This window comes from Delphinus delphis, chromosome 12 (genome assembly GCF_949987515.2).
Source record: "Delphinus delphis chromosome 12, mDelDel1.2, whole genome shotgun sequence".
Lineage (NCBI taxonomy): Eukaryota > Metazoa > Chordata > Mammalia > Artiodactyla > Delphinidae > Delphinus > Delphinus delphis.
Genome location: NC_082694.2, coordinates 54,982,251 through 55,005,113, shown reverse-complemented (window position 1 = coordinate 55,005,113; position 22,863 = coordinate 54,982,251). Strand labels below are relative to the sequence as shown.

Here is a 22,863-nt window from a genome sequence, read left to right as displayed (position 1 = left end):
ATGCAAAGGGATTCTAAAGTTCCAGAACCCAAATCATTGCAATTCATTACAATTTGTCCCACATCAGTTTGTGAGTTTATAGGCAATGCTGATTCAATGATGGATGTATCAGCCTCACTTGCTACCATCCTTTCTCCATTGAAGTCCATTACTTCCCTTCCTATGTGCAACTGTAGTCTTCTATGTCTCCAAAATGCACCTACGTGTTGGGAGAATTTTGTCCCCAAAGATTTTATCTGAAGTGAATGCCTTTTATTTCCTATGAACCATCTGCTTCATTTCCTTGTGTTTGTTTCTTCAAAGTTGGTGATCAGCAGCTTACCTCACCATAATAACAAGTATTAAGCACTTATAATGTTTCAGACACACATAAGTTATGTTTTACATGTATTTATCTCATTTAAAACTCATAATTTTCCCCTGCTTTACAGGATCGGACACTAAGGCTCAGAGAAATTGACTTATTTTCCATTGTGGCAATGTGGCAACTTAGCTAGTTTGACTGAGTCCCGACTTCGATCTAAGTTTGTCTTATTCCAAAGCCCACATTCTTGAACATTACAACATAGAGACTAAGCCAAATGGCAGAACAGTAGAGGAACAGTTTCTCCTTCAGTCAATCAAAACAGATCAAATACTGTCACTGCCATGAATGTTTCACCAACTCCTTGAGGCATAATTAGTCACTTGTTCTAATATAAATTGTTTGTACCTCTCTGCAATAGCTTATATCTCTGGCTTCCTTTGGGTTATTATAATTAGTTGTGTATGTCATATAGTAATAATGTTTTTTATTGATTTGGAGATAAAGTAAATGAAGTATTATGGAGATGCATTTGCTTTATTAACTTATTAATAAATGATGTGCTATTGCATAAAACCTGAAACAACCAAACAAGCAGAGAGTTGGAAAATACTAAAATCGTAAATATTCTTTGCCTCTAGTAAATCACTAGAAAACAGCTCAGGAGATTGTTTCGTTCTCCATTCTCAATTCACTGCTATTGGGGAGAGAAAAGTAATTGAAGAGAGAGAGACCCCTGGCATATAAATAGTCGGTACTCAGTAGAATACTTTTAAAATAAAAGAACCCTTCCAGCCCAGAGTTTTTAGGTCCCAGATTTATTACCACTTGTCGCCTCTCTCTCCCACCCTAACGGATGAAGCTGAGACGCTCGGAAAGAACGCCGAAAACTACATTTCCCATGATGCCCCTCTTCTATACGCAACCTTTACTGGTGACGTCGCTACCATAGCAACCCACGAGCCAGCACTAAGCCGGCCTCGCGCAGAGCTCGCGGTCCCGCTGATTCTAGGCTGGACCCTACGCGGAGACCACGACAGTGGGGCGGCCGAGCCACGATGCCCAGGTATCCCTGCAACCCTGCTTGCACCTGGCTTATGCTCCCCTCGAGAGCCTCCCTTCTTTCCCAGCCCAGCCAGGAAGGGGTGGAGATGGGGGAGGGGTGGAGGGAGAGGCCGCTGCGGGTGTATTTGGGGAGAGGAGATCCTCGCGGGACCCGTTGGTGGAAGAAAATTGTGAGTTCGTCCTCTTTGCAATTCCTGTCTTGTTGGTCAAGGATCCGTAGGCACTATCCTTGAGAGTGTGGATTCTGCCGAAAGCAAGTAGAAAAGTTCCCCAGGTGGAAAAGTTAAGAGATTTTGAAAGATCATTCAACTCCAATTATTCACTTTTTCAATAAGAGTTTCTCGAGGGTTAGGGAATGTTCTAGGAACAGTTTCAGGCGGTGAACCAGACCACAAGCCACTTCCTCAGGGACCTCGGCTCCGGGTGCAGGAGTTCACGACAACAATAAATGAGCCTAACTTGTGAAGGCACTGTGAAGAATGTAAGGTCATATATAAACGGGCAGCAGGGGTGGGATTTTAATCACCTATCAAATACATTTTAGCTCTTCAGTTCTATGATGTCTATTTTAGTTGCTTATTCTCAAGGTCATACCTAAACCTTCTCTAAACGACTTATAAGGACATCGGGAGAGATGAGTCCTGGAGTCCATCACAGAGCAGGAAAGTCTGTTTTTCTCACATGGTGGATGGGCGGTGTGACCTCTGTTGAGTTTATGAACCTTAAGCTTCCCATCACGGTTTAATTGGTTACAACACCTCCTCTCTTTTCTGCTGGGAACTTGGAAAGAAGATAATCACAATAATGAAGAAATAGTGTGTAATTGAAGAGCAAACAGGCCCGGACTGAGTTCTTAGGGGCTCACCTGTGAAATAAATGTGTGAATTTTAGTGCAGACATTTAGGGACACCTGTTTTGCTCTTTTCTAACCCCTTTTTTTCATTCCTGGTTCTTGAATAATAATGATTATAAACACTCACTGATTTTAGGTGATTATGTATAGGCCAGGCCCTAACCTAAATGAATTATCACATTTGAACAGTCATGGCAATCCTATGATGTTGGTATTCTTTTTTATCAGCATTTTAGAGGTGAAGAAACAGGTAAGCCTGGGGACTAGCACAGCAGCTTTCATATATTAGGCGCTCAAGAAATACTTGTTGACTTAATAAAGCAATGAAGGATCCAGAGAGGTTAGGTAATTTGCTCAAGTTGGCATACTCTATGAAGAAAGTAGTAGATTCGAGCTTGTAACACATCAAATCTTTCTCATGTATTTTTAGTTCAATACTCCATAATTCATTTAGGCTTTACTTTAAAAAAAACGATATAATCTTATTTGTATAAAATTATATGAGTGTGTAGAGAGGTAAATGAAAAGATGATTTTCAAAAGTGATTTTAGGTGATTTTCCCCCTTTTTTATATTTTAAAAAAGGAATCTTGAGCCAAAAAATATATAATTTAAAAAACAATGCCAAAAACTTTCAGGGGGCAAAGATGATGTGGTACACTGGCTTTACACATTCCCCCTTTTCCTAGATGTTGGTGGTTTTCAAGTTGTGCGTTTCCAAAAGTCATTGTACATTCATGTGTGTCTGAGACGCTAACACACACAGCTTTCAGCCTTGCCCGGAAGCCCCCAAATCAGACAACCTCAAATCCTGGCAATAAATACTCTGCTTATCATTTTCTGCTTCAATCTAGTACAAAGAGAATGACTAATCCTCCGAAGTTTTACCAGTAAATTGTCCCCCCCCAAATGATGTTGATTTATTTTATAAATCTGACAGAAATAAATTTTCTTTGGACTGGAAAGAAATTTTTGAAAGGATTCTTTTTTGTTTCTCTGAATTTTGGTTTTCTGCCTCATATAGTGAAACTCTCTGGGAAATCGCAAGAGCTGAAGTGGAAAAACGGGGAAGTAATGGAAGTGAAGGCAATGGAGTTGAAACTGGAGAAAAGTCTGTTTTCTTCATTGGCAGTAAAAACGGGGTAATGCATTTTTTCCTACTTTTTTTTTTTCCCAAGTATTATAATGATTTAACAACCAGTGGTAAAATTTATTGTAATACTTTGATAAAAATTTAGGTACTTCAACCCTTTAACCAGATGACCAGTCTCCGGCCTGCTGGTTACATTGGATCTGGTTGGGCCCTGCTCACAGGTGGGTAGGGACTAACACCCAGCCTTTCTCTTCTTGTCAAGCGGTGTGTCCTGACCTGGGCCACAGCAGCCCAGAGGAAGGGGCATGTGTTTCTGACTAGACAGCCCAGAGGAGTTATCTTTTCCCAGTTTTCACAGTCACCATAAATATTGATACTATTCCGATGGTCATATTTATAGGTAACTTGTACAGCTGAAACAAGCATATAGATAATAAAAACATGAACCATATAGAGTATAATATGTTTAACTTTCACTGTCTTAAACTAGTGTCACAGAAATAGAAGGAACCTTGAAGATATCTACTGTTCTTTTTTTTTTTTTTTTTTTGGTGGTACGCGGGCCTCTTACCGTTGTGGCCTCTCCCGTTGCGGAGCACAGGCTCCGGATGCGCAGGCTCAGCGGCCATGGCTCATGGGCCCAGCCACTCCGCAGCATGTGGGATCTTCCCGGACTGGGGCATGAACCCGTGTCCCCTGCATCGGCAGGCAGACTCTCAACCACTGTGCCACCAGGGAAGCCCTACTCTTCTTTTTTTTTTAAGGCGATATACTGTTTTTTTTAAAATAAATTTATTTATTTTATTTTTGGCTGCGTTGGGTCTTTGTTGCTGTGTGCGAGCTTTCTTTGGTTGCAGTGAGTGGGGACTACTCTTCGTTGTGGTGCACGGGCTTCTCGTTGTAGTGCATGGGCTTCCCACTGCAGTGGATTCTCTTGTTGTGGATCATGGAGCTATAGAGCACAGGCTCAGTAGTTGTGGTGTATGGGCTCAGTAGTTGTGGCTCACGGGCTCTAGAGCACAGGCTCAGTAGATGTGGCACATGGGCTTAACTGCTCCGCGGCATGTGGGATCTTCCTGGACCAGGGCTCAAACCCATGTCCCCTGCATTGGCAGGGGGATTCTTAACCACTGTGCCACCAGGGAAGCCCTAGTCTACTCTTCTGCAATAGGGATTCTTACTCTGGGATCCATGGAGGTACTTCTTGGGGTCTGTGAACTCCCTAGAAATGTTTGCAGAATTGTGTGTGATTGTGCACTGGTGCTTTTTTTTTAATGAGAAATTAGATTCCCCCAGGGTTCTAGTCACTGTAAACAGTGGTTGTATGGTCTAGGTTTGAATATTTCCAACAATGGGGGTGTTCTCTTTTACAAGGCAGGCTGTTTCCGTTTTTGTTTCTAGAAAATCCTAGTTACAAAGCCTAGTTGCTGGAAAATTGCAGTCTGTTTTATTGTAACATCCACCCCTTGGTTTGAATTCTGACCTGTAAAAGTATGAGAGTAAGTCTAATTTTACTCTTCTACTTGTTAAACCTTCAGATATTTAAAAATTACCCTTCTAATAGTTCTGGCAACCACCTTGTCTCCCTGAGTCTTTCTGTTTCGGCTTTAACGTTTCTTTCAGCCATGCCTCTGTGTCAGGGACTCTATATCAGTCAGTCATGGATTGTCTTATCTGCGGTGATTCTAATGTGTATTTCTCAGGATGGAACAGAATTTTTGAGGTTTTCCTTAACAACTGTAGAAGGTTTAGACACTGTTCGTGTCATGGACTCTACACGTCATGGATTATCTATCTGTCATAATCCTAGTAACTCAACTGGAATTATTCTAATGTGAAATTCTCAGGATAAAACAGAATTTTTCAGGTTTTGCTTACCTACTGTCAACTAGAGCAGGTCTGCCAGCTTCTCTGTTGCCAGATGCCGTGTTCCTGTTACTGTACAGAAAAATATTAGTAATCACATAACACTGCTCACTAAGTTTGAGCTTGGGGTCTGCAAGCCTTTTTCATTTATGATGTTGTTTTGTCCTTAATTTTATTAGACTGGATCTTTTGTTACAGTCTGTTTTTATTGTTATCTTAAATTACTTTTATTAAAGTAATTCATGTATGTGGTTTAAGAACTTAAAGACTATCAAAAGATAAATGAACTTATTTACAAAACAGAAATAGACTCACAGACATAGAAAACAAACTTGTGCAGACTTCCCTGGCTGTCCAGTGTTTAAGACTTCTCCTTCCAGGGCAGGGGGTGCCGGTTCGATCCCTAATCCGGAACTAAGATCCCACATGCCTCGCGGCCAAAAAACCAAAACATAAAACAGAAGCAATATTGTAACAAATTCAATAAAGACTTTAAAAATGGTCCACATCAAAAAAATCTTTAAAGAAAAACGAAAACAGGGCTTCCCTGGTGGCGCAGTGGTTGAGAGTCCACCTGCCGATGCAGGGGACATGGGTTCGTGACCCGGTCCAGAAAGATCCCACATGCTGCGGAGCGGCTGGGCCCGTGAGCCATGGCCGCTGAGCCTGCGCTTCCGGAGCCCGTGCACCACAACGGGAGAGGCCACACAGTGAGAGGCCCGCGTACCGCAAAAAAAAATAAATAAAAAGAAAAGAAAAACTTATGGTTACTGAAGTGGATAGCGGAAGGAGGGGGGATAAATTAGGAGTTTAGGATTAACATACACGTGCTACTATATATAAAATAGATAACCAAGGACCTGTTGAATAGCACAGGGAACTATACTCAATATCTTATAATAACCTATAATGGAAAAGAATCTGGAAAAAAGACATGATTTTCTTCTTTCCTTGATACTTTAATACTGCATTAATTTGTCAGAATCAAAAAAAATCATTTGGTCATCTCAGTAGATTAGAAAAGCAGTCAATAAAATTCAACACCTGGGGCAACTAACTTACTTTTAGCAAACTAGGAATAGAAAAGAAACTTCTTAATCTGATATAGACTATTATTAAAGTACCTCCATCAAATGATGTACCATAATTGATTTAACACAGTTTGCCTACTTTTGGATATTTGGACTCCCTCCTCTGTGTTTATTCAACAATTATAATTTATGCTATGATGAACATCTTTGTGTATGTTGATCAAGTTGCTTAATCTCTCTGTGTCTGTTTCCTCATGTATAAGATGAAAATAAAGTACACCTACCTTAAAAAAAAAAAGATTACCAAAGGTACATAAAGTAAAATAACAAATCTCTCCACATCATTCAGAATCTCTCCTCAAAGCCACAATTTTCATATCTTTTACGTTTCTTCTGTAATTTACTTCTGTATTTCTGAATAATGTGCTTATGAGCTGTTTCCAGACTTTGAATATTATACACTATCTGTTGAATTTCTGATAATAGTAGAAAAGTATTTACTTCCCCATCTCTCTCAAACTCCCACTTCTAGTAATATCATTGCTATTATCATGTTGGGCTGAATGCTATTATCATGTTGGGCTGAATCAATATTCAGTGTTAGTTTATTTTATTATAAGTGTCTAAATCATTTTTGGTGGTGTGCCAAGTGCAAAACTGTGATTATATTTCCTTTCTCAAGTAACTTTTTCCTGAAGTTTAAAACTTCTTTTTTATTTGCCTAGTTTTTATATGTACCTTAGTTTTTACATGCATTGGTTATCTATTGCTACATAATAAATTACCTCAAAACTTATCAGCTTTTAAAACAACAGTCATTATCTCACCCAGTTTCTGAGGGTCTGGACTCTGAGAGCACCTTAGTTGGGTGGTTCTGCTTAAGAATTTTCATAAAGTTGTAGTCAAGATGTCATCTGGGACTAAAGTTATTTCTCGCCTCGACTGAACTGGAGAATCAGTTTCCAGGCTCCTCAACATGATTGCTGGCAAGAGGCATCAGTTTCTTGCTGGCTGTTGGCCAGAGACTTTAGTTCTTTGCCATGTGGACCTCTCAACAAGGCTGCATACAGCATGGCAGCTTGCTTCCTCCAGAGTGAGAGATCAAAAGTGAGAGGTTACCTGAGACAGAGGCTACAGTCTTTTATAACCTAATTTTGGAAGCGACATGCCATCACTTCTGCCATATGCTGTTGGTCAAAAAGAGCAGTGCAGTGTGTGAGGGACTACAGATGGGTGTGACTACCAGGAGGTGGGGCTCATTTGGGACCATCTCTTTTTAAAAATTTTTATTTTATATTGGAGTATAGTTGATTTACAATGTTGTGTTAGTTTCAGGTGTACAGTGAAGTGATTCAGTTGTACATATACATACATCCATTCTTTTTCAGATTCTTTTCCCACATAGATTATTACAGAATATTGAGTAGAGGTACCTGTGCTATACAGTAGGTCCTTGTTGATTATCTATTTTAAATATAGTAGTGTGTTTATGTTAATCCCAAACTCCTAATTTATCCCTCCTGTCACCTTTCCCCTTTGGTAACAATAAGTTTGTTTTTGAAAACTGTGAATCTGTTTCTGTTTTGTAAATAAGTTCATTTGTATCGTTTTTTTAGATTCCACATATAAATGATAGCATATGATATTTGTCTTTGTCTGACTTACTTCACTTAGTTGAATAATCTCCAGGTCCATCCATGTTGCTGCAAATGGCATTATTTCATTCTTTTTTTATGGCTGAGTAATAGTCCATTGTGTGTGTGTGTGTATATATATATATATATATACACACATATATATATATATATATATATATATACACACATACACACCACATCTTCTTTATCCATTCCTCTGTTGATGGACATTTAGGTTGCTTCCATGTCTTGGCATGAACATCATAAATAGTGTTGCATGAACATCAGGTTGCATGTATCTTTCCAAATTATGGTTTTCTCCAGATATATGCCCAGGAGTGGGATTGCTAGACTGTATGGTAGCTCTATTTTAGTTTGTTAAGGAACCTCCATACTGTTCTCCATAGTGGTTGTACCAATTTATCTTCCCACCAAGGTGTAGGACGGTTCCCTTTTCTCCACACCCTCTCCAGCACTTATTGTTTGTAGACTTTTTGATGATGGCCATTCTGACCAGAGTGAGGTGATACCTCATTGTAGTTTTGGTTTGCGTTTCTCTAATAATTGCTGATGTTGAGCATCTTTTTATGTGCTTTTGGCAATCTGTATGTCTTCTTTGGTGAAATATCTATTTAGGTCTTCTGCCCATTTTTTGATTGGGTTTGTTTGGGTTTTTTTGATATTGAGCTATTTGTATATTTTGGAGATTTATTCCTTGTCAGTCACATCATTTGCAAATATTTTCTCCCATTCTGAGAGTTGCCTTTGTATTTTCTTTAAAGTTTACTTTGCTGTGCAAAAGCTTTTAAGTTTACTTAGTTGCCATTTGTTATTTTCATTACTCTAGGAGGTAGATCTAGAAGTGTTTTGCCTATGTTTCCCTCTAAGAGTTTTATAGTATATAGCCTTACATTTAGGTCTTTAATCCATTTTTAGTTTATTTTTGGTGTGGTGTTAGAGAATGTTTTAATTTCCTTCTTTTATATATAGTTGTCCAGTTTTCCCAGCACCACTTACTGAAGAGACTGTCTTTTCTTCATTGTATGTTTTTGCCTCCTTTGTTGTAGATTAATTGACCATAGGTGCGTGCGTTTGTTTCTGGACTTTCTATCCTGTTCCATTGATCTATATTTCTATAGGAGCCTTATTCCTCCAGCTCTTTTTTTCTTTCTCAGGATTGCTTTGGCTATTCGGGGTCTTTTTTATTTCCATACAAATTTTAAATTTTTTTGTTCTAGTTCTGTGAAAAATGCCATTGGTAATTCGATAGGGATTATATTGAGTCTGTAGATTGCCCTGGGTAGTAAAGTCATTTTGACAGTACTGATTCTTCTAGTCCAAGAACATGGTATAATCTCTCCATCTGTTTGTGTCATCTTCAATTTCTTTCATCAGCATCTTACACTTTTCAGAGTACAGGCCTTTTGCCTTCTTAGGTAGGTTTATTCCTAAGTATTTTATTCTTTTTGATGTGATGGTAAATGGGATTGTTTCTTTAATTTCTCTTTCTGATAATTCGTTGTTAGTGTATAGAAATGCAACAGATTTCTGTGTATTAATTTTGTATTCTGCAACTTTACTGAATTCATTGATGAGCTCTAGTAGTTTTCTGGTAGCATCTTTAGGATTTTCTACATGTAGTATCATGTCATCTGCAAACAGTGACAGTTTTATTTCTTCTTTTCCAGTTTGGATTCCTTTTATTTCTTTTTCTTCTCTGATTGTCATGGCTAGGACTTCCAGAACTATGTTGAATAACAGTGGTGAGAGTGGACATCCTAGTCTAGTTCCTGATCTTAGAGGAAATGCTTTCAGCTTTTCACAGTTGAGTACGATGTTAGCTGTGGGTTTGTCATGTATGACCTTTATTATGTTGAGGTAGTTTCCCTCTATGCCCACTTTCTGGAGAGTTTTTATCATAAATGGGTGTTGATTTTTATCAAAAGCTTTTTCTGCATCTATTAAGATGATCATATGGTTTTTATTCTTCAATTTGTTAATTTGGTGTATCACACTGACCAATTTGTGGGTGTTGAAAAATCATTGCATCCCTGGGTTAAATCCTACTTTCATGATCATAGTGTATGATTCTTTTAATGTATTGTTGGATTTGGTTTGAAAGTATTTTGTTGCAGATTTTTGCATCTTTGTTCATCAGTGATATTGGCCTGTAATTTTCTTTTTTGTGTGGTCTGGTTTTGGTATCAGGGTGATGGTGGCCTTGTAGAATGAGTTTAGGAGTTTTCCTTCCTCTGCAATTTTTGGAAGAGTTTCAGAAGGATAGTTGTTAACTCTCCTGTAAATGTTTGATAGAATTTGCCTGTGAAGCCATCTGGTCCTGGACTTCTGTTTGTTGGTAGTTTTTTAAATCACAGTTTCAATTTCAATACTTGTGATTGGCCTGTTCCTATTTTCTATTTCTTCCTGGTTCAGTCTTGGAAGATTGTACCTTTCTAAGAATTTGTCCATTTCTTCTAGGTTGTCCATTTTATTGGCATATAGTTGCTTGTGGTAGTCTCTTATGATCCTTTGTGGTGTCAGTTGTAACTTCTCCTTTTTCATTTCTTATTTTCTTGATTTGAGCCCTCTCCCTTTTTTTCTTGATAAGTCTGGCTAAAGGTTTATCAATTTGTTTATCTTTTCAAAGAACCAGCTTTTAGTTTTATTGATATTTTTTATTGTTTTCATCTCTTTCATTTATTTCTGCTCTGACCTTTATGATTTCTTTCCTTCTACTGACTATGGGTTTTGTTTGTTCTTCTTTCTTTAGTTGCTTTAGGTATAAGGTTAGGTTGTTTGAGAGTTTTCTTGTTCCTGGAGTAAGATTGTATTGCTATAAACGTCCCTCTTAGAACTGCTTTTGCTGCGTCCCATAGATTTTGGTTTTTGTTTGTTTCTTTGTTTTAATTTTATTAATTTTTTACACAGCAGGTCGTTATAAGTCATCAGTTTTATACACAACAGTGTATACATGTCAATCCCAATCGCCCAATTCATCACACCACCACCACCACCACCCGCTGCTTTCCCCCCTTCGTGTCCATACGTTTGTTCTCTACTTCTGTGTCTCAATTTCTGCTCTGCAAACCAGTTCATCTGTACCATTTTCTAGGTTCCACATATATGTGTTAATATACGATATTTTTCTCCTTCTGACTTGCTTCACTCTGTATGACAGTCTCTAGATGCATCCACGTCTCTACAAATGACCCAATTCCTTTCTTTTTTATGGCTGAGTAATATTCCATTGTATATATGTACCACATCTTCTCTATCCATTCATCTGTCGATGGGCATTTAGGTTGCTTCCATGACCTGGCTATTGTAAATAGTGCTGCAGTGAACATTGGGGTGCATGTGTCTTTTTGAATTATGGTTTTCTCTGGTTATATGCCCAGTAGTGGGATTGCTGGATCATATGGTAATTCTATTTTTAGTTTTTTAAGGAACCTCCATACTGTTCTCCATAGTGGCTGTATCAATTTACATTCCTACCAACAGTGCAGGAGGGTTCCCTTTTCTCCACACCCTCTCCAGCATTTGTTGTTTGTAGATTTTCTGATGATACCCATTCTAACTGATGTGAGGTGATACCTCAATTTAGTTTTTTTTTGTTTTTTTTTGTTTTTTTTTTTATTATTATTATTATTTTTTAACATCTTTATTGGGGTATAATTGCTTTACAATGGTGTGTTAGTTTCTGCTTTATGACAAAGTGAATCAGTCATACATAAACATATGTTCCCATATGTCTTCCCTCTTGCGTCTCCCTCCCTCCCACCCCTCCAGGCTGTCACAAAGCACCGAGCCAATATCCCTGTGCCATGCGGCTGCTTCCCACTAGCTATCTACCTTACTACGTTTGTTAGTGTGTATATGTCCATGACTCTCTCTCGCCCTGTCACAGCTCACCCTTCCCCCTCCCCATAACCTCAAGTCCGTTCTCTAGGAGGTCTGCGTCTTTATTCCTGCCTTACCCCTCAATTTAGTTTTGATTTGCATTTCTCTAGCAATTAGTGATGTTGAGCAGCTTTTCTTGTGCCTCTTGGCCATCTGTATGTCTTCTTTGGAGAAATGTATATTTAGGTCTTCTGCCCATTTTTGGATTGGGTTGTTTGTTTTTTTAATATTGAGCTGCATGAGCTGTTTATATGTTTTGGAGATTAATCCTTTGTCCATTGATTTGTTTGCAAATATTTTCTCCCGTTCTGAGTGTTGTCTTTTCATCTTGTTTATGGTTTCCCTTGCTGTGCAAAAGCTTTTAAGTTTCATTAGGTCCCATTTGCTTATTTTTGGTTTTACTTCCATTACTCTAGGAGGTGTATCAAAAAAGATCTTGCTGTGATTTATGTCAAAGAGTGTTCTTCCTATGCTTTCCTCTAAGAGTTTTATAGTGCCTGGTCTTACATTTAGGTCTCTAATCTATGTTGAGTTTATTTTTGTGTATGGTGTTAGGGAGTGTTCTAATTTCATTCTTTTACATGGAGCTGTCCAGTTTTCCCAGCACCACTTGTTTAAGAGACTGTCTTTTCTCCATTGTATATCCTTGCCTCCTTTGTCATAGATTAGTTGACCATAGGTGCGTGGGTTTATCTCTGGGCTTTCTATCCTGTTCCACTGATCTATATTTCTGTTTTTTTGCCAGTACCATACTGTCCTGATTACTGTAGCTTTGTAGTATAGTCTGAAGTCAGGGAGTCTGATTCCTCCAGCTCTGTTTTTTCCCCTCAAGACTGCTTTGGCTATTCAGGGTCCTTTGTGTCTCCATACAAATTTTGAGATTTTTTGTTCTAGTTCTGTAAAAAATGCCATTGGTAATTTGATAGGGATTGCATTGAATCTGTAGATTGCTTTGGGTAGTATAGTCATTTTTCACAGTATTGATTCTTCCAATCCAAGAACATGGTATATCTCTCCATCTGTTTGTATCATCTTTAATTTCTTTCATCAGAGTCTTATAGTTTTCTGCATACAGGTCTTTTGTCTCCCTAGGTAGGTTTATTCCTAAGTATTTTATTCTTTTTGTTGCAATGGTAAATGGGAGTGTTTCCTTAATTTCTCTTTCAGATTTTTCATCATTAGTGTATGGGAATTTGCAAGAGATGCAAGAGATTTCTGTGCATTAATTTTGTATCCTGCAACTTTACCAAATTCATTGATTAGCTCCAGTAGTTTTCTGGTGGCAACTTTAGGATTCTCTATTTATAATATCATGTCATCTGCAAACAGTGACAGTTTTATTTCTTCTTTTCCAGTTTGGATTCCTTTTATTTCTTTTTCTTCTCTGATTGCCATGGCCAGGACTTCCATAACTATGTTGAATAATAGTGGTGAGAGTGGACATCCTTGTCTTTTTCCTGATCTTAGGGGAAATGCTTTCAGTTTTTCACCATTGAGAATGAAGTTTGCTGTGGGTTTGTCATATATGGCCTTTATTATGTTGAGGTAGGTTCCTTCTATGCCCACTTTCTGGAGAGTTTTTATCATAAATGGGTGTGGAATTTTGTCAAAAGCTTTTTCTGCATCTATTGAGATAATCATATGGTTTTTCTTCAGTTTGTTAATATGGTGTATCACATTGATTTGTGTATATTGAAGAATCCTTGCATCCCTGGGATAAATCCCACTTGATCATGGTGTATGATTCTTTTAATGTGTTGTTGGATTCTGTTTGCTAGTATTTTGTTGAGGATTTTTACATCTGTATTCATCAGTTATATTGGTCTATAATTTTCTTTTTTTGTAGTAGCTTTGTCTGGTTTTGGTATCAGGGTGATGGTGGCCTCATAGAATGAGTTCACGGGTTTTCCTTCTTCTGCAATTTTTTGGAAGAGTTTGAGAAGGATGGATGTTAGCTCTTCTCTAAACGTTTGATAGAATTCACCTGTGAAGCCATCTGGTCCTGCATTTTGTTTGTTGGAAGTTTTTTTTCTATAGCTTTTTAATATGATTTTTTAAATTAATTAATTTAATTTATTTATTTTTGTCTGCGTTGGGTCTTCCTTGCTGCGTGCGTGCTTTCTCTAGTTGTGGCGAGTGGGGGCTACTCTTCATTGCCATGCGCGGGCTTCTCATTGCGGTGGATTCTCTTGTTATGGAGCATGGGCTCTAGTCATGCGAGCTTCGGTAGTTGTGGCTCACGGGCTCTAGAGCACAGGCTCAGTAGTTGTGGTGCCTGGACTTTGTTGCTCCGTGGCATGTGGGAACTTCCCACACCAGGGCTCGAACCCGGTCCCCTGCATCGGCAGGTGGATTCTTAACCACTGCACCACCAGGGAAGCCCTTGTTGGAAGCATTTTAATCACAGTTTCAATTTCATTACTTGTGATTGGTCTGTTCATATTTTCTATTTCTTCCTCTTCAGTCTTTGAAGGTTATACCTTTCTAAGAATTTGTCCATTTCTTCCAGGTTGTCCATTTTATTAGCATAGAGTTGCTTGTAGTAGTCTCTTAGGATGCTTTGTATTTCTGTGGTGTCTGTTGTAACTTCTTTTTCATTTCTAATTTTATTGATTTGAGTCCTCTCCCTCTTTTTCTTGGTGAGTCTGGCTAATTGTTTATCCATTTTATTTATCTTCTCAAAGAACCAGCTTTTAGTTTTATTGACCTTTGCTGTTGTTTTCTTTGTTTCTATTTCATTTATTTCTGCTCTGATCTCGATGATTTCTTTCCTTCTGCTAACTTTGGGTTTTGTTTTTTCTTCTTTCTCTAGTTCCTTTAGGTGTAACATTAGATTGTTTATTTGAGATTTTTCTTGTTTCTTGAGGTAGGCTTGTATGGCTGTAAACTTCCCTTTTAGAACTGCTTTTGCTGCATCTCATAGGTTTTGGATTGTCGTGTTTTCATTGTCATTTGTTTCTAGGTATTTTTTGATTTCCTCTTTGATTTCTTCAGTGATCTCTTGGTTATTTAGTAACGTATTGTTTAGCCTCCATGTGTTTGTGTTTTTTACGTTTTTTTCCCTTTAATTGATTTCTAATCTCATAGCATTGTAGTCAGAAAAGATGCTTGATATGATTTCTACTGTCTTAAATTTACTGAGGCTTGATTTGGGACCCAGGATGTGCTCTATCCTGGAGAATATTCCGTGCGCACTTGAGAAGAAAGTGTAATCTGCTGTTTTTGGATGGAATGTCCTATAAATATCAATTAAATCTATTTGGTCTATTGTGTCATTTAAAGCTTCTGTTTCCTTATTTATTTTCATTTTGGATGATCTGTCCATTGGTGTAAGTGAGGCTTTAAAGTTCCCCACTATTATTGTGTTACTGTCGTTTTCCTGTTTTACAGCTGTTAGCAGTTGCCTTATGTATTGAGGTGCTCCTGTGTTGGGTGCATATATATTTATAATTGTTATATCTTCTTTTTTGGATTGATTCCTTGATCATTATGTAGTATCCTTTCTTGTCTCTTGTAACATTCTTTATTTTAAAGTCTATTTTATCTGATATGAGTATTGCTACTCCAGCTTTCTTTTGATTTCCATTTGCATGGAATATCTTTTTCCATCCCCTCAGTCTGAAGTGGGTCTCTTGTAGACAGCATATAGATGGGTCTTGTTTTATCCATTCAGCAAGCCTGTGTCTTTTGGCTGAAGCATTTAATCCATTCACGTTTAAGGTAATTATCGATATGTGTGTTCCTATGACCATTTTCTTAATTGTTTTGGGTTTGTTTTTGTAGGTCCTTTTCTTCTCTTGTGTTTCCCACTTAGAGAAGTTCCTTTAGCATTTGTTGTAGAGCTGGTTTGGTGGTGCTGAATTCTCTTAGCTTTTGCTTGTCTGTAAAGCTTCTGATTTCTCCGTCCAATGAATGAGATGCTTTCTGCGTAGAGTAATCTTGGGTGTAGGTTCTTCCCTTTCATCACTTTAAGTATATCGTGCCACTCCCTTATGGCTTGTAGAGTGTCTGCTGAGAAATAAGCTGTTAACCTTATGGGAGTTCCCTTGTGTGTTATTTGTCGTTTTTCCCTTGCTGCTTTCATTAATTTTTCTTTGTCTTTAATTTTTGTCAGTTTGATTAATATGTGTCTTGGCATGTTCCTCCTTGGGTTTATCCTGTATGGGACTCTCTGTGCTTCCTGGACTTGGGTGGCTATTTCCTTTCCCATGTTAGGGAAGTTTTCTGCTATTATCTCTTCAAATATCTTTTCAGGCCCTTTCTCTCTTCTCTTTCTAGGACCCCTATAATGTGAATGTTGGTGCATTTAATGTTGTCCCAGAGGTTTCTTAGACTGTCCTCTTTTCTTTTCATACTTTTTTCTTTTTTCTGTTCTGCAGCAGTGATTTCCACCCATCTGTCTTCCAGCTCACTTATTCGTTCTTCTGCCTCATTTATTCTGCTATTGATTCCTTATAGTGTATTTTTCATTCCAGTTATTGTATTGTTCATCTCTGTTCTTTAAATCTTCTAGCTCTTTGTTAAACATTTCATGTATCTTCTTGGTCTGTGCCTCCATTCTTTTTCCAAGATCTCGGATCATCTTTACTATGGTTACTCTGATTTCTTTTTCAGGAAGATTGCCTATCTCCAATTCACTTGTTGTTCTCCTGGAGTTTAATCTTGTTCATTCATCTGGAACATATTTCTCTACTGTCTCATTTTGTCTAACTTTCTGTGTTTATGGCCTCTGGTCCTCAGGCTGCAGGATTGTAGCTTCTCTTGCTTCTGGTGTCTGCCCCCAAGTGGGTGAGGTTGGTCCAGGGGCTTATGCAGGCTTCCTGGTGGGAGGGACTGGTGCCTGCCCACTGGTGGTTGGAGCTGGGTCTTGTCCCTCTGGTGGGTAGGGCCATGTTAAAGAGTGTGTTTAGAGATGGCTGTGAGATCAGGATGACTTTAGGTAGCCTGTCTGCTGATGGGTGGTGCTGGGTTCCCATCCTGTTGGTTGTTTGGCCTAAGGTGTCCCAGCACTGGAGCCTGCAGGCTGTTGGGTGGGGCCAGGTCTCAGTGCCAAAGTGGTGACCTCCAGGAGAGCTCACGCCAATGAATATTCGCTGGGGCCTCTGCCACCAGTGTTGTTGCCCCCGCAGTGAGCCACAGCTGACCTCTGCCTCCCCAGGAAATCCTCCAGGACCTTCCAGTAGGTCTGGCCCAGGCTCCTGTGGAGTCACTGCCTTGCCCTGGATCCCAGTGTACGTGAAACCTTGTGTGCGCCCTCCAAGAGTGGAGTCTCTGTTTCCCCCAGTCCTGTGGAGCTCCTACACTCAAGCCCCACTGGCCTTCAAAGCCAAATGCTCTTGGGGCTCCTCCTCCTGAAGCCAGACACCCCCAGGCTGGGGAGCCTGACATGGGGCTCAGAACTCTCATTCCTGTGGGAGAACCTCTGAGATATAATTATTTTCCAGTTTGTGGGTCACCCACCCAGTGGGTGTGGGATTTGATTATATTGTGAAAGTGCCCCTCTTACCATCTTCTTCTTTGTCTTTGTATGTAGAATATCTTTTTTGGTAGGTTTGAGTCTTTTTTTGTTGATGGTTGTTCAGCAGTTAGTTGTGATTTTGATGTTTTCATGGGAGGAGGTGAGCTCAAGTCCTTCTTCTCTGCCATCTTGTCTCTGCCTCTCACTGTTGGACCAAAAGAAGATAAAAAGTCACTTCCAGGGTGAGGCCTCAGGGGAAGAGGGAACTATCAGTATATCTCAGTGTCCTGGTGCAGTGTTCCACTGGTGGGACTTGAAATTTAATTGGTTTTCCAGTTGGGGAACCATCCTTGAAGCTGGCTCCCCATGTACCTATTGCTAATTTTTTCCACAATCCCCAACAGATGGTCAATGCAAATCTTCATGTGGTCAGTTGTATCAAATCATCTGAAAGTACCCCTCTCCAGCCAGAGTCCTCCCATCTTCGAACCTTCTGTGTAGTCTGTACTGGTTATTCCTGGGGGCAGCTGCATAGCTACTGTCCCTCCCCAACATCTTGGGGACTCCCTTTGCATCTTTCTTGTGTTGGAGCTTCAGTTTCCTGGATCCTGTGTCTTCCGTTTTCTTGATTTACTCACTTATCTTTGTGGAGCACATTCTTTTGTAGTTTCCTGGGAAAGTATACATGGGTAGTAAACTTTTTGAGACCTTGCTTGTCTAAAATGTCTTTATTTTACCCTCACTCTGGATTGAAAGTTTACCTAGGTATAGAATTCTAGGTTGGAACAAGTCACTTAACCTCTCTTTGACCCTAGTTTCTGTGTGAGTCTGGATTATTTCCTTTGGGAGTGACAGAAAACTCAATTCAAACTGACTTAGACACTGTCTTGAATAGTTGTTATCCCCTACACTATTATACTTTGTCCATATTCCTCTTGTGATGTGTGTCATGAGATATCCTTTGTATTATTCATGTCACATGGTCAGGCTACAGTCTCTAGTATACGTCCATGAGGTTACATGCATTCTGTTCATTTATTTTCTTTTTTTAAAATTAATTTATTTAATTATTTTTGGCTGTGTTGGGTCTTTGTTGCTGTGCGTAGGCTTCATCCAGCTGTAGCAAGCGGGGGCTACTCCCTGCCACAGCGTGCGGACCTCTCATCACAGCGGACTCCCTTATTGCAGAGCATGGGCTCTAGGCGCACAGGCTTCAGTAGTTGTGGCACATGGGCTCAGTAGTTGTGGCTTGCAGGCTCTAGAGTGCAGGCTCAGTAGTTGTGGCGCACGGGCTTAGTTGCTCCATGGCATGTGGGATCCACCCTGACCAGGGCTTGAACCTGTGTCCCTGCATTGGCAGGCAGACTCTCAACCACTGTGCCACCAGGGAAGTCCCTGTTCATTTTTTTTCTTTTTTTAAGCTTTTTTTTTTTTAATTTATTTTTGGCTGTGTTGGGTCTTCGTTGCTGCACACAGGTTTTCTCTAGTTGTGGCAGGTGGGGGCTACTCTTTGTTGTGGTGCGTGGGCTTCTCATTGCGGTGGCTTGTTGCAGACCACAGGCTCTAGGTGTGCGGGCTTCAGTAGTTGTGGCACGCAGGCTCAGTAGTTGTGGCTCACGGGCTCTAGAGCGCAGGCTCAGTAGTTGTGGCGCACAAGCTTAGTTGCTCCGCGGCATGTGGGATCCTCACGGACCAGGGCTTAAACTTGTGTCCCCTGTATTGGCAGGCAGACTCTCAACCACTGTGCCACCAGGGAAGTCCCTGTTTATTTATTTTCATGCAAATGCATTTGTTTATGCTGCCACCACCTGCATGTTTGTAAGTTTCCATACAGATACACAAAGTGTGCTGCATTTTTCCTCCTCTTCTGTCTCTTTTTATTCTTCACATTGATATTGCACTCACTCATGCCACAGGTTTTGGTAATATATATAAGGTCATTTTGTTTTCCTGTGATAATACTGAACTTATTACTTGTAGTTTTGCGTCTGTGGCTTTAATATATTATTCTAAGGCATTGTCTCAGCAGTTTTGTCCTATGAATTACATGGACCTTCTTCCATTATTCTCTTTAAAATTTTTTCTTAATATCATACCTAATGACATCTCAATTTATCCAGACCTTTCTCTCTTGTTTTCTGTGCTCTCATTTGATTGTCAAGTTTCTAGGCATGGTCTTCTGATCCTCTTGACATATGTTTCCTCTCTTTTCAAGGGATAATCATTCTGTGTAAACTATTAAATACAGAAGGGATAAACAACAAGGTTTTACTGTATAGCTGAGGAACTATATTCAATATCCTGTAATAAACCGTAATGGAAAAGGTAAAAAATAAAGCTTGCAGAAAAAATTTTTTTTAAAGGGTTAATCATTCTAGTATTCCTAGAGTGTGGCCCAGAAAACTTTGTCACTGACTAGTCTTTCACTTCCCAGAGCTCACTTTCTCACCCTAAACCTGAATCTCTAGGTGGTAGAAAAGTGGGAAGGAAGCTATCTAGACCTCTACATTTTTACTTTTCCAGTTTCCCATAGTCTAAGATCTGGTTGTCAGAAGGTGCTTTCCAGGGTCCCTTAAAGGATAGCAAACACTAGGCACACATCTTCCACACACATCTTATCAATCGTGGTGCCTTTTTCTGCTGAGCCTGAAGATGACATCTGATCCACAGCATTCTAGGAAAGTGCTGGCGGTTGAGATACAACAATCTGTTTGTCATTTCTGCCCCTAGTAATGTCATTTATCTCCACACAGATTAGCAGAAGTCACCCAAAATCCATGGGTTGACAGGTGCACAGGTATAGCATACCCTTTAGATCAACAGAGAGCTAATTTCAGATAGAATAATCATTTAAGGGGGCAGTTAATTAAGAAATAATGTTGATGACAGTATTAACATTCTCACTAAGACATGATTGAAAAATACCCAGATGAAAGAATTTTACATGTGAAATGAATTATTTTATTTTTTATCACCTAATATTAGAATAATTACATTTTGAAAACAATATTTAGACATTTTGTGCAAATTCATGGTCATGGAACCATTGAGCTTGAAGTTAATGAACTAATTTTATACTTAGCTAATACCATATTTAGTGTGAGTTAAAAAGTACTTATATTGATCTAGGAAAAATTATAATAGTAAATATAATTTTAAGTATTTTAACTTTTATTTCATAATTTGAAACTATTAAGGTCTTCTACCTCAGTTGAGTATAAAAGCCAGGATCCATTTAAATATCTAAGTCAGCATCTAAGTCAATAAGTCAGTATCTTAAATAATATTCATATTTTATATTCAGTTAGTTCACTTTTAGGAATCTCATTTAAGGAATAATTGAATTGTTACAATGATGTTTGTCAAAGGGCTGTTTATTGTTGTGAAAAGGACAGCATATCCTTTGGAACACTTTAGTAGCAAGAGACCCCTCCCCACTGACTGTAAGTTTCCCTTGTTTAGCCAAGGATAAAAAAGGTTTTGGAAGTGGCCGTACAGAGCAGGAACAGATGCATCCTATCTTCATGCAGCTTTGCTTGGCCCACAGAGTTTCTGCCAGAGACGTAGAACTGCTGGTGACACTGTCTAAAAAAGGTTGAGGCTTGCAGATGCTGAAATTCATCTTATTTGGGTTTATATTACAGACCTTCCTCGACTTACAATGGGGTTACATCCCAGTAAGCCTATCATAAGTTGAAAATACCGTCAGTCGAAAATGCATTTAATACATCTAACCTAACCTACATCATAGCTTAGCCTAACCTACCTTAAATGTGCTCAAAACACTTATATTAGCTTACAGTTGGGCAAAGTTATCTAACACAAAGCCTATTTTATAATAAGGTGTTGAATATCTCATGTAACTTATTGAATACTGTATTGAAAGTGAAAAACAGAATGGCTGTGTGCATACAGAATGGTTGTAAGTGTATTGGTTGTTTACCCTCGTGATCGAGGGGCTGACTGGGAGCTGCAGCCCACCATCATGAGAGAGTATATTAGTGCATATCATTAGCCCGGGAAAAGGTCAAAATTTAAAATTCAAAGTGTAGTTTCTACTGAGTCTATATCAATTTCACATCATCATAAAGTCAAAAAATCATAAGTGGAACTGTCCTAAGTTGGGGACTGTCTATTTTATGATATTTTATATATATATAGTGTATATAATACTACTTTATTTCTGTGCTTCATGCTTCTACCTGTTAACAGACATGAGGCTTTCAGGAACTAACTTCTGCATCAGTGAAGCTACATCTTTACCGGGCAGCGTCAGTGCTCAGGTAGCCTGAGCACCCCTCTGTTTCCAGCTGTGTCCCAGAAGGATGGATGGACCTTGGAGGCCTCTCACTAAAGCTAAAGAGTTATTCCTGTGGGAGTGGTTAGAGAATGTGTTGTTTGTGTGATTTTGGAAGTGGTACAATTTCCAGTAGTGAAATGGTTCAAAATAGAACCTTGAAAGTGACATGTAGCAGAAGTAAAGTGAAGGAAAAAGTCTCTTGAGGAGGCAAAGGGGACTGAGAGGTCGGGGTCTTAGGTGGGTTGCCCGTGCCCATGTGGGTGTGAAGTTAACAAGACTAATGACAGTAGCTGAGAGGGAGAGGGAGACTGTAAGCCAGAAGAGATGGCACCCATGAGGGTAGACTGATACAAGCCTCTAAGATTCTTGCCAGAGAAGAGAAGTAGAGTAATTGTTTACTCTACTGCTGTGATTGAAGTAATAGAAGGGAAGATGGGATTCATTTTGATAGTCTTTAAATGAACTTGTACTGTGTCAGTGCTTCTTGGACTAGGAAACCCGGGGGTCTGTGGATGCATTCTCAGAGCGCAACAGTTTACTAGTGAATTTTTTAAATTTGGATCATTATTTTAATGGTAATCTAAAAGTTGACTTCAGTGCCCAGAGTTGAGTTTATTTGGAATTCCACCAAGTAGTCTTATACATTTAAGTGAAATTGTAATAAAAATAATTTAAATCAACACTATGGGATCATGAGAACTTGAGAAAATTGGCTAGATATTATCTAAGATTCCTTCCAATTCTAAAATATAGTAATTCTGTATACTTTCTTGTACATAGAATACATTAATTTTTAGGTATTATAGTCCTCATTTATTTAAAACTTTAAAAATATTCTACATGTACACATTCGGTAAGGGATAATTAGAAGATCTTTATTTTCTTAAAAAAATGAATCACCTACAAAGTTATCACCTGGAAACATTCACTGTTAACATGTGATGTCTCTCTGGATTCATTTTTGTATTTTTTTCTCTCTCTCTGTATCTATGCATATTATATATGTATGTGCATCTCAAAGAAGTAGGAAAAGAAGCTTTTTAACTGAAAACAGGGTCATGCATAATCTATTATGCATGTCTTACCATGTCAGTATGTATATTCCTACATCATCATTCCTGTTAGCTGCATGTTATTCCATTATACGGATTGCCGTTATTAATATAGCCAATCAGTTCCCTATTTGGGACATTTAGATTGTTTCTAGTTTTTCACTCTGATATAACACCTACCAATAAATATCCTTCAATAATATATATTTTTAGTACTATTCCAATTATTTATATATCTCATTACCAAAAAAAGTCATTCAATTTGATCATAGCCCAGATATAATCTGGAGTCATTTATTTATGAT

At 38.8% G+C, this 22,863-nt stretch overlaps 1 protein-coding gene across 3 annotated transcripts in view; it reads left to right on the top strand.

Annotated features, from left to right (window-relative positions):
- The first annotated feature begins 1,272 nt into the window (after positions 1–1,272).
- DYNC2LI1 (dynein cytoplasmic 2 light intermediate chain 1) overlaps positions 1,273–22,863 on the top strand; it is a 46,563-nt gene continuing 24,972 nt past the window's right edge. For 2 of the 3 annotated variants that reach the window (XM_060026713.1, XM_060026712.1), the window contains exons 1-2: positions 1,273–1,370; positions 3,246–3,363. In XM_060026713.1, coding sequence (XP_059882696.1) covers positions 1,363–1,370; positions 3,246–3,363 — 126 coding nt within the window. In that variant the 5' untranslated portion in view covers positions 1,273–1,362. Of the gene's footprint in view, positions 1,371–1,493; positions 1,540–3,245; positions 3,364–22,863 lie in introns of those variants that run through there. The other variant, XM_060026714.1, reaches the window with a different exon arrangement.